This window comes from Botryllus schlosseri, chromosome 13, assembly GCF_051294905.1.
Source record: "Botryllus schlosseri isolate E-star chromosome 13, Bs_hap1, whole genome shotgun sequence".
Classification (NCBI taxonomy): domain Eukaryota; kingdom Metazoa; phylum Chordata; class Ascidiacea; order Stolidobranchia; family Styelidae; genus Botryllus; species Botryllus schlosseri.
The window spans coordinates 3,093,012-3,108,890 of NC_137248.1; the positions used below are offsets into that span (position 1 = coordinate 3,093,012).

The 15,879-nt window shown below is 41.2% G+C and overlaps 3 protein-coding genes across 6 annotated transcripts in view; 1 reads left to right on the forward strand and 2 right to left on the reverse strand.

The window, feature by feature from the left end:
- The window catches only part of LOC145453707 (nuclear pore complex protein Nup107-like), a 92,910-nt gene that overhangs the window by 28,744 nt on the left and 48,287 nt on the right, over positions 1–15,879 (forward strand). The window lies entirely within an intron of this gene.
- On the reverse strand, positions 107–7,692 carry LOC145453706 (uncharacterized). The gene is made up of 18 exons (XM_080331685.1): positions 7,283–7,692; positions 6,674–6,815; positions 6,122–6,234; positions 5,938–6,054; positions 5,611–5,711; positions 4,873–5,546; positions 4,560–4,810; positions 3,904–4,120; positions 3,290–3,530; positions 2,738–2,889; positions 2,577–2,658; positions 2,362–2,512; positions 1,413–1,569; positions 1,202–1,355; positions 974–1,141; positions 723–908; positions 429–659; positions 107–367 (listed from the first exon to the last, which is right to left on the reverse strand). Exons 2-18 carry the CDS (start codon positions 6,763–6,765, stop codon positions 209–211), a joined length of 3,246 nt encoding a protein of 1,081 aa, XP_080187811.1. The 5' UTR covers positions 6,766–6,815; positions 7,283–7,692; the 3' UTR covers positions 107–208.
- Positions 9,243–15,517, reverse strand: LOC145453708 (uncharacterized). Of its 2 annotated transcripts, XR_013919885.1 has the most exons (9): positions 14,624–15,517; positions 13,930–14,070; positions 13,663–13,864; positions 12,614–12,744; positions 11,909–12,012; positions 11,722–11,840; positions 10,934–11,068; positions 9,397–10,281; positions 9,243–9,362 (listed from the first exon to the last, which is right to left on the reverse strand). XR_013919885.1 is itself a non-coding variant. In XM_080331689.1 (8 exons), the coding sequence occupies exons 1-8, from the start codon at positions 15,356–15,358 to the stop codon at positions 9,869–9,871; spliced, it is 1,980 nt and encodes a 659-aa protein (XP_080187815.1). In that variant the 5' UTR covers positions 15,359–15,517; the 3' UTR covers positions 9,243–9,868. The 2 variants fall into 2 exon arrangements, 1 of the variants encoding a protein (XP_080187815.1); XM_080331689.1 differs by having other exon boundaries at positions 9,243–10,281.

Genomic DNA, 15,879 nt, shown 5'->3' on the forward strand with positions numbered 1-15,879 from the left:
ACCTTTACTTCAAATACTGCGATAGTCAGTTCATGACAATTCATGTCATGTCACTTGTGCGAAATGTCTTACTAGATGAGAGCTATCAACGTTTACTACACTTGACTTGTGAATTGATATAACAAATTTATTAGGTCATATAAAAATGGTCACGGTATTAAGCAGTGTTTCGTACAAAATTAAAAACTTTTTAACAGTGTTGTAACTTTCACACAACATCTTCTTGTATTGGACTTTCAGGCATTGATTTTAAAAGCTCTCGCCAGAAAACTGTCCAGCTTGAGTGACTTTGGTCGGACGGAATCTTTAGTGCTTTGATGAGGGACAAAAATGTTTTCACGCTTCCTGCGGTGTTTTTGTCGATATCCTGTGAATATAGGTTAAATACGGAAATGAATGGCATAAATTGTGTGTCAGTTATATCACACCTCTAAGAGAATCGGTATTAGTAGCTTGCTTTTTCTTTTCTGATGCAATTCTGTTAGTGCGACTTGCACTTCATATTGACACCAGGGACTTGATACGAAATGTCGGGACAGTAACAATATGATCCTCTTTGAAGCCCCAATGCACTCGACAATGTTATCCGCTATACCAACTCCAGGTACAAAGTCCCTCTCGTGAATACATAACTTGTATGCGTGTTTAATTTCGAGTTCCTGCAAGTTTGAAAATCAGCTTGTTATCAAGGCAGAAATTATATCGCCTTTACCCAGACTCACGTCAGATAACATGGCAGCAAATTCCGAGTCTTCGTCGTGTGGAGAGTATGAGAGAAAAGCGTCATACTTTTTCCTGCTGTTATCCTCTATACCCGTTTCCGGATCGGTGTCTCTGTATTCTGCCTCTTGTTGCAGTAGCTCTCGGAAACCTTGCAGAATCGCTTCCCTTTCTTTTATTCTACCTCTCTGCGAATCCAGATGGTTATTTATATCATTCTGTCTGTGACAACCTTCAATGCAATGTCTTATACCTTTTGGTAGTATCCTAAGCTCACACAAAATATCAGTATTAGTAGAAACACTCCAGTCGCAAGCCCACCAATTACTGCTGGTATTTCAATGCCTGGACAGTAATCGGCATCTGTCAAGCTTGAAATTGTTTTGCCTTTGACGGCTTGAGGTGCACGACATTGCAAGACCTGAAGTTGCAAAAAATAAGTCTTTTGTTGTTGAGAAAGCACACGTGTTTTCTCAATTACTTCAAGATCGTGCCGTTTCTTTGTTGGTACATCATGGCTTGCTGTTACCCATGATACAAGAGGTCTGATTTGGCAGTCACAAATCAATGGATTTCCTTGTAGCTTAAATGATTCCAAATATTGAAAGATATTAACGTCCTCTTCGGTGACTATCCTGAGAACATATTTTGCTTTGAACAGAATCATTTACGTTCATGCCATTTATAGTTACTTGATATTGTTGTATCGTAAATCAATGCATTGCAACGATGGGAAGTATTCTTCCAGTTCCAAACGTTTCGGCAGGTTAGTGATGTTATTGTTGCTAACATCAATGATTTGGACTGATCTTGGTAGTCCCCCGAATGGAATTCTCTTTAGTGAATTGTCTATAACCGTAAAACATTACTAGAGTTTTATCATCAGTAATAGTCTTTGATGTGAATTAATCATTGTAGTGCAGGGGCGGGTAACTTCGCCAGTGAGCAGGCTGGATATGGAAAAATGAGATAGGCTACTTGGCGGGCTGGATTCCTAAATCGATACACTGATATCGTATTTATTCACCTGCTAGCATTAATTGTATTTACTGTAAACTTTACGTTTAAAGCATAGAGACCAAAACAGTATTCAGTGAATTTATTTACGTAATGTACTTCAATAGCTGGTTGAAGTCAATGAGACAGCTGTGGTCGATCAAAGCTGTCAACAAGTTCTTTGTTCTTTGACTGCATGTAGGACACAAAGAAATCAAAGAACTGAGGAAGAACTAACAATCACTATTATTTGTGTCCGTTCGACCTTTAATTATTATACTAAAACTAATCAGCCCAAAATTCACTTTGAATCTTTGATCTATATTTCTGGCTTGCGACAAGGCACGATACTGAAGGAAAAATGGAAAGCTTATTGTGACACAACATAACATGCCTGTCACGTGGCTAAAAACAGAAAAATAACCTATAGTCAATATCATTTGACGTAGCAAGCAAGTAGTGGGGGACTGCGGCAGACTTTGGTCGCGGGCCGCGGGTCGCAAAACTGTCTGCGGGCCGCTCAAAATTCCTTCGCGGGCCGTATATTACCCGCTTCTGTTGTAGTGCGTCTTGGGATGAGAAAAAATTAGGAGTATACTTTATTCTCCTACTTTACATATTTGATATGTCTTTTCTATATCATACTTGTTAGTATAACAGTTTGCAAATGTACGAGGTGATTCAAATTAACATTCGGTTCCTCCAGCCCAAGGGATCCCAGGTCGATGGTCTTCCAGTGCGTATTCGCAGGTATTGTTGGAATCTTGGTCATTTCAGGATCGACGTGCAGGATGTTCTAAGTTGGATTAATTATTCCATTATTTCTCTGTCTACTTACTTACCAAGATGATAAAAGTTACCTTTTGCATTGGATAAGAACAATTGATGATAGTACTTAATCCATCCCATCCGCAGTTCGGTGGTACGCAAGCCTTGACATATCTGAATACTCAATTGAAATTATCGCTTGTCTCATCACAACCTTTTCAGTGATTTCACAGAAAAAGCGGGATGATCTCACTCGTAATATCCCGATAGGATCCTGATATCCGTGCCACGTTTCGATTGCGGTTTAAAACATTCACCAAAATATCCTTGATTCAGATATGGCTCAGAGGATTTTGTTTTGTAGTTCACCCATTTGACAAACGGCCACAAACTACAATCGCAATCCTAAATTGAATCCAAAATGTTAATTAAGTAACTTATTCTATTCACGGTAAAAATCAATGCTTCTAAAACAATGCAATCTGAAAGTATGCCAATCCAAACTGAACCAACTTTAAGCACAAGTAGATCAGGGGTTGTTTGGTGGTACTGAGACATGTTTAAAATGTTGAAATGAATTTTGTGATATTTTCACTAAACTCTAATTCTCCATAAATCATTCATGATATATAACCGTGTGTATTCTAGAATATCTAATAGGAATATGCAATGGTCCAATTTCCTAACACTGTGTTGTGGGATCATGACCATGGATAAGTTTGAATAATTTTGGTGGGAAAGGCAGCAAATTTATCCCAAAGTTAACTCCTAATTGCCCTAAAAATTTTAATTGTAGTGCACTTACCAATGGGTTACCTTTCAAATGCACAGAGACCAATTTTTTCAATGGCTGTATTGGGATAACACTGAAAGTGTAAAGCATATTGTATTGTAAGTCCAGGTATTGAAGCTCTTTCAGACTCTGTATTGCTTCTCCCTCCTCTTCTGTGATGTACGTGATGTTGTTGTATCCGAGATTTAGGCGAGTTAGAGTTTGGGGTAATTTTTTCGGGATTCGACCTAATCCTATATTTTCGAGTCGCAATCTGTAATGTAAAGTAATGGATTGTTAGTTAAGGTCCACCTGAGACTTTTTTAGTCTTACTGGGCCTGTTTCGTGTACAGTTGTCCATTGAGACCGCTGTTCATCACTAGCACCTAGTTTACAGTCTTTATAGCACAACTGATATTCCATTTCAAGATATCAGACTAATTCTAACCTCATCGGTTAAATTTTCACCTGTTCATCAAATCTGGACATTTTCCATACGTCACAATTAAAATATTACACTACCGAACACCTATGAATGCGTATGATTGGCCTCTCCCCAACTGGTAGTTGGGCAGGTCTTATTAGCCTCAAAGCTTGTATGCGCCCATGGCATAGAACATTTTGTTACCCCACGATATTCAGCTTACCGTGTTAGCAACGTCATGCCTTCAAAAGAGTTGTTCGGGATCGATCTTATTTTTGTATTGTCTACGATTTCAACTTCACGCAGCTCTACGGATAGATCCGGCGTCCTTTCCAGATCATTGCTGACACACTTCAAATGCGTAATGTTGTAGCCGCATCCCAGTTTTGCATACTTTTTCACATTTTTCATCACCTTATTCAATGCTTGATCATGCAGTCCTGTGTATGAAACAATGGGTCAAGCACATCAAAAGTATAGTGATCGCCACAGGGCATTTCAATTACTGAGATTGATCTGATTCCGCATTGTCAATTGAAAATTTCCTGTGACTAGATGTGATCGAATGGAATCACTGGTATACATAGTGCCTATGAAATGTCTAACCTACCGCAAGTAGAAGTGGATATTGCGTGCACTCTCTTTGCATAAATAACAAATATCCCACCAAATAGATCTAAAGAGACTCTTTGAGGTGCAGTACTTCAATATACAATTGAATAGTTCTGCTTCATGAATTCGCAGATGGTAACTTCCTATAGTGTATCATGCTTTATTGTTGACTTATCGCCGGTTTGCTAACTAATACATATAATAACTAGAGCTGGACAGAATGGTTTGCTTAGCCAAATCAAGTTGATTGATTGAAATTCTTATAACCTGGCAATCCGTCTGCGCATATTGCTGGAATTGGGTGCATTGAAATTACGGTCCTGTTTCGATGCTCTCTGTTCCACGCCAAGAATTTGACCATATTTTGGTTGCAGTCCCAGGGGTTGTGTTCAAGATTAAAAGTTTGACACGTTGAGCAGAAGTTATAGTGAGTTGCTGGGCCTATGTCTGCGATGGCATTTCGGTCGAGGGCATATGTTGTTATGCCGGGCTGGACACCTTGCGGCATGCTTGTTAATCTAAAAGAAGTGATATCGAAATTAAATTACTGTTGATATTATTTCAAGAGCTTTGCACTTGCTTGTTTGCAGACAGTAATAAAATCTTCAAATTTGACAAATTCATCAGAGCTTCCGAGTCAATCGTCGTTATTTGATTGTAAGTCAAGAATAACTTTTCGAGTGACACCGGTAAGCCAGAGGGTACAACGCTTATGAAGTTACGCGACAAATCAAGTATCTTCAGCTGTGCTAAGTGGGATAGTGCTTCTATGTTCAATTCTGCGATTTTGTTATTGGTTAGTATCAATCCCACTACGGACGATGGTAGGTTAGGGGGAATTCGCTTGAGAAAAGTATATATTACCGTCATACGAACAAGAATATTATCCTTTGACAGACTTCCGGTATGGTGTGGCGGTATGTCAGTGATGCTAACATTTTGAAGTAATATGTTAGTCAATGATTTTGTGGGCAGATAGGTGAGGAAGTTAGTTTCCCGTATATTTGACTGATGTCTTAGTACTAGCCCAGTGAGATTTGCAGGAAGGTTGCGAAAAAAGCTCTTTGCAATCCGGGATATATTGTTGTTATTAAGCTGCAGGAATTTCAAGGATTTTGGCCAGTTCTGTTCTTCAGTTGAATAAGCAACTTCTTCTAAATTCACTGAGTTGATACTGAGTCGTTCCACGTCTGCGGGAATACACCGTCGCATAGCTGAAGCTCCCGGATGGTATAGGTTCAGAATCTTGAATGCCTGTATATCAAATCAGTTACTGAAGATTCCTGTTTTTCATGGAGGCTATTCCTTGAGAAAGCACCTTGAGATGCTCCGTGTAGCAAGGATTCCCGATCGCATTTTCCGAGTTCATGTACATTGTCTGGATTGTTGTTAACGATATTGTAAGTCTCTCGAGGTATTCTGGTTGAAATTATATTGAAATGGATTAGTGCTCTGGATATTTGGTATTATCCATTAGTTTGACATCAAATTAGAAGCTATTATTATCGATCATATTCTTAAAACATATCAGGTTGCAACCCGTGACACTGTTATTTCATGGAGAATTCGGGAAATGGATTGAAATTTAGTGTCCAGTGAATTTTGCAGCATTAAAATAACTTAATTTTAAAGAACTGTCACGCACCTGGCATCCAATACCATGAAAATGAAACGAGATAGCTTTGCGATAATTGAATTCTTTCGAATGGAATTTTCATCCTAGTAAGACTTGCTGAATTCTGTACGTTCGTGAAATGTAAATCTGTTGAGAGTAAGTGACATTGGATTATTATTTATGCTTTATCAGCAATTTAATATGAATCCCTTACTCCGTACAAAAAGTGCCGAGATATTCCTTGGAGTTTCCATATTCAGTAATTCAGTTATTGTGATGTTGTCACAACTTAGTGTATCCCGTGCCCGAGATCCGAGCTTCAAACATCTGAAATGGAATGAATAACTTCGTTTTGGTGGATTTTTGACGCAATGCGTATGCCGCCAACACTGTGGCTTGCGACCGGGGCCACGAGGGTCTGTACTTAGAAATTGTAATGCTGAAAAACATTTCTTTCTATTTACCTACCGGTATTCCAAAATCGTACACTTTGAATAAAAAGGAAGAGAAGAGAACATGAAAAGGACAAGGTATGTCGAAAAACTCTCTCGCATCCTGTCGATGTCTATCGGTAATTATCGTCAGTGGTAATTCAGCAGCAGACATATTTTTGTGCGAGGTAATGAGTGTTTGATAGTCAACGCTGTACTGTGTTGCGCAAAAAACTCCAGATTTGAAAACTATAGTTCCCGGTACCGGTTATGTTCAATAAGGAACGATTCCATGCGGAATTTTGGACCACATTACCAACATTTATTTATCTCACCTGCACTTTGGCACGTTGCTGCAAAGCATGTCGTCTGTTAAACACTGTGTGATTTGTATGACAAAAATGAACTTGGACCAATTGCTCAACATGGCGTACTGGACGTTGGTACGATATCAGCAGAGACAATCGGTCAGCGTTGCTGTTCAAGTAATAAAAGAAGTAACGCGGTAAATCTCTACTCAATTACAAGCAGAATTAGCACTTTCCAAGTCATTCCGAAACCACGCGAAGTGGAGGCAGAAAATGAATGGTCACATATTCTTGGCAGTCAATCGTATGGGTGCCTGCAAGATGTATCTTCGCGACTTACACAAAATTACTAATAATGACGACACTGCAATTAGGCAGAATATTCGAAAATATATTCAGTTGCCGTAATGCAATAGCTATTTCACGCGGTTCACGTGATACGGAGGCTATTCCGATCGGTTGTCATGGCAATTTCGCTCGTAAAAGTGATACAAACTTGACCAAAAACTACTTGCTAGTTTTCAAAATCCAAATTTGAAAAAATGAGTAGTTATGCTTAAAAAACTGTTCAGCTAAAAGTTGAAGTAGTCTTAAAACAAAGCCACATGGTGAATAGTTGAAGAAGCCAAAACCTACCTGAGTAATCCGGAAACGTGTAAGTAGCTCGTTGCTGGCCAGCTATGGATATCAGCCAGTCTATGTGTAGCGTATTCTTCGATGTTGCAATTCCGCACGCCCCTCTAACATCTTAGCTTATTCCGTGATATCTTACCTTATAACTACATAAAGAGAAGCGTTATTCACGTTGTTAAACTACCACACGTGACACGTGAACTGCGTTGCCCCGCCAGATTGAATAGATCTTGTGCGGATGCGACTGTCATAGAATCTGTGACGGAAAGTCGACGCTGTACCACGCTGATCAAACCGCGCGTCCATTATTGCAATGTTGTTGACTCACATCACGTCGCTGAGGGAAACTAGACCGTGTGCAGTGGTCGTGGGATATTGTGCGAAAGTGGAGTATCGCCTGGCTTCTGAGATGACTCAAGTTTTTTTGCCTAACACACTCTTTGCGAAAGGGTTGTACACGAAAGCATCGCTGTTATAAATCCTGCCTGCATACCTTACTACATCCCTATTCGTACAAGAATCATTTGGATTAAAATATTGTGTTTGATTTATACCGTGGTGTAAGTTTGAGGTAGGTTCTGGTTTGATGTACAACGGGTGTGTGTGTGTGTATTCAATATTCATATACCCGTGTAGCGTTGGTGATGCTAAGGCTTACATCATCAAGGAATTTCAGACCTTCCTTGGTCTATATAAGAATACTATTCATGTAAATTTTAGCTAGCAAGAGTTGAAATCGGTTGTTTTTTAGAAGGGGTGGTCGATCTCTTAAATTTGAAGTCATACAGCACAGGGGTTAAAAATCTTATTCTTACTCTGCGGACATGTCCCGAAATGATTTTTTGTCGCGTACCAGTCTTCAAAAAACAGAAATTTTTAACATTAAAAATGTATTGCAGCTGATACACTAGAACATGGGCTCTTTACCAGGGACCGTCGACTTCTTGGCGGTACCGAATCATGGGGTGCGAGATGCATTGTGGAATTAGGTCTACGCGCTATCTACAGCCCAAGAGTATTTTGCAAACCAACAAAATGTGAAATATTTGCTGGGCAGATTCATTCAACTCAATAATCAATGGTGTTTTTGATTGTAATATAGTTCCATCCGAAGTTGTGTAGAAAACGGACAGGGCTACGAGAAATTTTATTGAAAGCTCGAAGGGTGTGAGAGCTAAGAAGGTTGAGAGGCACTGCACTGGAAGGTCCCCAGTGCCCAGTAAGTCAGTAACGCACATGTTCCGATGGAAGAGATCAAGGTGAATACATGTAAATTTTCATACGTGATCTGAGCTGAACCTTGACTTGACTTTCGAAAGTATACGAACTTCCGTCTCTGGCGTGCGACGATTAAAGCCCTAAAAGGAACGTATTGCTTCGATAACTTCAATTGAAGCAGGCATCAAGTCACGTCGCAGTCTCCGAAAGCTATTTCGAATCGCTATTATTAACACTAGGCCTACCGTATGTCCTCTTTTCTTAACAAGATTGAATGGTACTCCGAGGACGCCCAAATGTCTTTATTTTCGCATTTCGAGTTAATTGTTTATGCCTTCAACTTTTAGTAGAGAAGTATTTATTTCCAAAAAGTTTAGAGAATCTGGACGGTTGCATATAATTTCAATGATACATCGTTTAAACAAATTTCACGATGTTATAAATGATCATTCCATATACTGACAAATGATGAGGGAACCGCTGAATCTAAAAAAATGAATATGTTTTAGCGTCTGTAACTCTTGCCTGCAACTACCAAGACTTTGTATAACACCATCTTTTTGGGTTCTGAAAATATGGTAGGCTTATTGAACACTAACCAATGCAACTATAGTGTACGAAGTGTTAACTGGTTTAGAGTCCGGCTCAGCAATTAATTTATTGCGTCGATCATCGCAACTGTGCAGTGTGCGCGTGTCAAGCCACCCCTGTCTAATCTGTCAAAAACACATAACAGTGCACACCATGCGGTAATACAATATCATTTTCGATGTAAGTAAATAGCAAAATATTGCATTTCGGACAAACACGTCAAGTACGATCCTCAGTTAAGGTAAACAATATAATGGCGGGCGGTCTCCGAGTACTGCGCCACGGACTTCCGCATCCGTGCGGAATACCGAGATAGGTTACGAAAAAAGGGAAGAGAATAAATATTAGTATCTTTACGCGCTTCTCTGTACGGTGGCGGAAAACTGGTTTAGGGCTGGACACAATGATTCGAGATTGGTCGTATCGAATCTAACTTAACATGTATAGAATATGTAATATAATGCTGCAGACGTTAGTGGAAATGGCGCGTCTGTGAAGCCGTGATCAATCCACAGTATTATCACAAACTGCGATGAAATAGGCATGTTTAATGTGATGTAGAAGTGACACTGTATTCGTTGCATTCCCTTCAAAGGTACATATTTCAACTTTCGACGCCACTGTTGTGACTTTAGTATGGTTGTAAAAATACCCAACAATCATTAATCTGGTTTATGACTGGCATCATATTCTTAGTGGTCGCATAAAAGGTACAGATTTTAACTCGAGTACTCGATGTTGCCCAGCCCTGGCGATAATGTCAGTCTTGGAATGTGAAAGTTAACTTATTTCAGTGAGGTCCACTCTGAAAGTTTTCCCGTCTTGTAAAATCACCACGCTTTTCACGTAGACCGGCACCTTCAACGTTAGACAGTCTTTCTCCTCGTCTGCCTTCGAGGCGTTATTGTTCTTGTTGACTGCTTCGTATTTGGGAGGCTCTGTCGTGGCCTTATCTTGTGACATGTGTGTAATATCAGCCGCGTAGGTGATAACAGATCGATTCGGGCTGTGCGTGCGTTCGTCCGTGGGCTGTTGGCTGACTGGATGTTGCCGTCTGGCTTCTTCCAGGCTTTCGTCGTCTGGGAATGAGGCGCGGCTGCTGCTGGCGTTGCTACTGCTCGGGCTGTGGGTAAACTTGCTGTAGCGGCGCAGTTCTTCGTCCACGGACGGGTGGCGAGACGGGGGCGTGTGGCCTGTGAGGAGAGTATAGTTAGGGGAACTGGATAACTTTCAGCTTTCCCAAATTGGGCTTGAATTGGATTAGCTGAATTCCCAAAATCTTGGAAACTGCAAGAAACGCAGCAAAATCAAGTTCACTTCGTATTAAATCAGATTTTATTCTAATAAGCACGAGAATATATAATGCCTGCACGCAATTCGTGGCTAGTTTAGCACTTTTGAAGCATTTTCAAGAAGCGAGGAATTAAAACGTTGAGAAAATCCCGACAATTTCGTTATGTCAGTGCGTGTACGCCGCGAGATGGCGCTATAACCTACGTGTCGTCCGCAAAACCCGTATCAGATTCTTGTGGAAGTTGCTCTAATACTCTCCTTCGCGACTTTGCCCGGAGGATTTTTCGTGATAGCTAGGTCATTTCAATCGCAGGCGCATGAGTCATGAATGCCGTGCCGAACCCGCGTGTATATTCTCGATGAACTCGCACGGCTGATCGGAAAGGTTAAATCCGCCGGATCGGCGTAGATCTCTGTTTACCGGTTGTTGCGGTGGCCTAGTACTATTTACGAATGTCAGAGGTACCAAAATGGCGGAGGGGTGGGAGGCTCCGCACTTTTTTGCAATGTACACCTAACCTATACTGTCTCTGACTGCTAATTGTGACTCACTATCGTTCTCTTCCTCGTCGTCCGCGTTCGGTATGTACACGCCGGATCTTCTACCCCCGAATAGGATTTTGAACGTTTCCCTGAGTTTGTTGATGCCGACTGGATTGAAACTGAAGCGCAGGTCCACTCCGTCGGCTGAAAGTGCGCGTATTTTCACGGTTAGAGCGTGATTCTAATATCATTACATTCGTGTATCATGAATATAGACATAAACATCGATTTTTTTTATAAAAGGGGCCGTTTTCAAACTTCAGGCCTAAATCAACGTTTTTTCTTTCTCAAATGTTCTCTAGTCTCGCGAATATCGGTATAAAACAATCTTGTTACCAGAGACCTGCATTAAATGCCCGGCCAAACAGTAAAAAACGTTTCGGTTTGCAAATGTTCCTCGAAATTTCTACTTTGGCGAATATAGGTTTTAAACACTAATGATTTTTTATTTGGGTGTCTTTTTAGATACCCCAATAACTAGATACCATAATTTAACCTTCAACCTCCCAACCAAACAGGAAAACAATTTTCTCATTCTCAAATGTTCCTGTAAATTTCTAGTTTCGTGAAAATACGAATAATCATATTTATATTGTCGGGCTGTTTTCAAGCTAGAGACCTCAACATTTGTGTTCGCAAATCTTCTTTAAAAGTTATATACGGTAGTTATCTCCTGAATGATTTCCGAGGTAAGGCGAGTCTTAGATGGTGACCTCTAATTTTTACGTAATTTCAACTCCGGGTGGAATCCCAAAGGTGATTTTATTTGTGGAAAATATAATTTCTAGTACACTCACTGGATTGCAACGGTCTCTTGTACAGTATCCCCGTCATTGGAATGCATTCGAAGTACTTCTTGAATATTTTCACGACGCATCGCGGGTCGTAGGGCGTCGATAGTTTGCGCGTCACTTCCCTGCGCGCAAATTAAAATAATCTTTAAAAACCGATTCGATTTCGCGCATATAGAATAGAACATCTCACCCGTTCTCACGCGTGAATTCCACGTATTCGTGACCCGATTTACTGTCCAGACCGATCCGAAACTGCGACACTTGCAACGAATGGTGCTCCTCCATGCTTGTGATCTAGATGATTAGTGAGTTGAAAGCTGGAGGGAAATGATGCTCGCATCCTGCTCGTTACTCATTAAGAATAACTGTCTTCCTGTGAAGGAATCTTATAGGGTAGAAGGTGACAGATTTTTCGATATGTGATATTGATTATGTGGTGCTGTCGTGAGATGGATTGTACATTGACACAAAATTAACGGATTCTTGAATAAATCTGCTATGATCTGCCTTGGCAGGTTTCATAAAGTTATGCAAATGGGCGTTAAGTAATAAGGTGTGAAAGCTGCTATGGCTTTACTTTCCAATAAAACTGATACAATCCGTTTTCTGGTGAACCATATATTGCGGATTGTGGCTATCAATGTATGACACTATGCCGACTTGTCTATGGATATCAACGATTCGGAATAAAGGCCTTTAAAATGTCCGCTTAATAGAGAGCCGAAATCATGTGGATACATACTGACCACGCAATTTCGTGAACTGATTAGCAATAAATTAGCTGTTGAAACACCGTAATAACCTCAAATCGGCTCCATCAGGGTGGAGTTATGTATTCAGGTTGGCGCCTACCATAGGAAGAACGGATAATCGCGCGCGTAGAGCTGATACTCACGTGGAAAGTGACGCAATTTGAATAAAACACAGCCCGGAATAGACCTTTTGCTGTGTTCAGATTGAACAGGGAACTTGACCATTGGTCTTGCATTCCGGCGTCGTTGCTCTGCGGAGACGAGCCACCGGCGTCTGTAAAGATATGTGTAATATTTTTATAACTTGAAAACCGTGTTCTTGTTATTATGTCTCCGATATTATATATAAAGTTTGACTTTCTCGGGCTTAATGTCTTCGAGGTGATGTAATGACTAAAGCGAGTCCGCGACGCCGGATTTCGCTGGAGGTTAATGGCTTACAAATGAGCAATCCTGCGAGAACGTTCGCTAATAGCATAACAAGTGCTTAAAAACGTAAAGTAGTCGCTCGTAGAAATTGTTTATTCCGAAGGAATAGTCATCCAGAATTGATATCCTCTAACATTCGGGAAATATCCTGACGTATTTGATGGGTCGCCATATATGTTGGAATGATATTTGACACATGTAGACCGGAGAGCTTCTTGGAGGTACAGAACTTCAATATACAATTGAATAATATATTCATATGGAAAGATACCCGGGTATTTTCGGCTGACACTCGTCAGCAACTTGCAGAGAATTGGGAATAACATTGTATATCGACAGTCGTATCACAGATGATTAATCCTAACGAGTGTCCATGTCCACTGAAAATATCCCGGTTTATTTCAATATGAATATACTATACAATTGTACATTTAGATCACGAAATTACATTCGTGACGGAGATACAATGTCGGATTTATGCGCGCAGTTGGCAAATTATCTATCATATTCGTTGGATCATTCATCATACACCACCTTCGCTGCGTTACAAATTTCGTTATGGCATGAACCTTGGCCCACTGACGCCGAGCGTTGTGTTTTGCATTATTTGCGTCTTTCTTCTAGCGGAAACTAATCGTTACGCTATCGTGTTTCATAATTCAAACACTTTCCACATAACTTTTGCGACCGGAATTGCATAAATCACATTATTTCCTGCTCATCGGGTAGAAACACGCACGGCCCACATCATGAAGAAGCCTACCTCTCCTGCCGTTTGACATTTTCGAATTAATCACGTCCGATCGTGCCTTTAACGCTTCCCGAAACTCTGCGAACGTAGGGGAGTACTTGTCGAAAAACGTGATGTCGGAACGCCCGGACACGTGGCGCAGGTGACGCTGCAAGCCCGAAGCTATCTGCATGAGAGTGTCCGGGGGATAGGGCCTCTTATCTCTCCTCCTCACCTACGTTGCAAAACAAGGGTATCGATTAAGGCGCTGTAAACGAATAGGAATTGATCGAGTGTCACCTCGGTTATGAAACGTGGGAGCCAGTAACTCATCATATCCACGCTAGCGTCTTTGATATCCAACGGTACGATTTCGTACAATCCTGTCTTCCCGCTTAAGTTTGCTCGGGAATTGCGTTCTATGGCCCAATCTCGCCATACCTGTGAATGTAATGCATGTAGTGGATCTGTTGAAGGATTTGTGATCTTTTTTCGAAATGGAATTTGGATACATTTAATTGTACACTTATATATTTATTATCCCCCGCAATTGCGGTGCCTTGTCAGTGTCAGGCTAGGCTCGAAGGCTTCAGATAAGTACATTGTTTGCAACCACGAAATACATATACCAAATATACTTGAACAAAATTGAATTCAAATTTATGTTCACTGCTTCGCAGAAATGTCGTAATCATGAACGCCAACATGCCCATTGCTCAGTCTTGTGCTACATTGCCGGAATAACATATCGAAACAATGATTCTCGTTGATATATATGTTCTCAGTGATGAGGGGCGTATAATCTTGGCATCCGGAAAGGTTTATTCTCGCTGCACGATTGGAATCATCAAATTTGCTGCCCGATGGGGCTTCGAGTGCTCTAATGGTTACGCCCAACTACCACTGGTCACTGTGCTTTGTTCGCGACGCGCAATCATCATCTTTGAGTCTATTAAACTGACGGGTTCAATGCTTTTGTGCACGTAATTCTTACCTTAACAGCCCAGTTATTTTGTCTCATTGTCCTTTCCGGTATGGCCGCAGTTGAAGCTGATGTCGGCAAGTTCGCTTTCTGCTCGTAATCGCCGCCAAGGCCTATCACGTTTGGAAACGGAGGCGAAGTCCTGTGTTGCTCCTTATACCCGTTCGATTTCGCACGAGCCAAAGCGTTCACAGTCATCGCGTTCCAAATGTCCATAATAGTAGCCGGGCCGGCCCTGGCCGCGATATGCCGCGACAGGGCTGCGTTGTAATCGAACAAGCTCTTCTCCGGTGGTATAGCCATCGGAGAGGCCCTTTCCATCATCAAATGTGGAGCTATCTGTCTTAGTTTATCAGCGTCTGATTCGGACGCGGCCGAGGTCGGGAGAATATCGCCCCTTTCGCGGTTGATAGCCGTATCTTCTTGAGGCGTAGTAGGCGAGTTACTGTCGTCTGTCTTTCGGCGGATGAAAGAATAGAAATGCCGCAGGATGCTGGATTTTGATTTGTCGCCCTCGCGGTAGTCTTCCTTGTAATCGTCCACAATTATGTCTTCCTGCTTCTCGTCGGTTTCTGACGAATTTTCGTGCTCGCGTTTCGAACGCTTGCTGCTGCAACTGTGCTCCGTTTCTTGTTCGTATATGTCCTCTTCGTCCATGGCGCGTTTTTTCCTGAGCAGACTCAGGTTGAGAGGATGGGGCGCCATTGATGATACGCCTTCCATGGTGGGAGTACACACTTCTGCCATCTCTGCGTGTATATCTCGCCGATGAGTTTTATAATAAATATAACCTGTAATAAATCGTGGGCATGTGAAATCACAGAACTTCAGTAACGACAGTTACGTTGCCCTTTCCCATACATATTACTTTTTGAATAGACTGTCTTCAATATACAATTGAATGGTATATTCGCAACGCAGGGGCAATGCGAGTTGCTAAAATCTACTATCGACTAGTTTCAGACAAAAATATTGGGGCTTATTTCAATATGAATATACTATACAATATCACTATCGCAGTGTGCAACACACTATTCAAACCTTGGATTTAAAACCCAACCCCTGCCGTTGGTTTAATGCGCCGATATATTTGCGAATAGTGGCCGCCGTGTGTGATATACTGCATTTTTATCCCACATATGCATCCGGAACGAGGAAAAACGAATAGAAATCGATCATTATTATTTTATTCATACGTACGCTGCAAGGCAGTGTCTCGCTTTCATAATCGCGCTGGAGTAAATGTGTACCAGCTGATAGTACCTAGC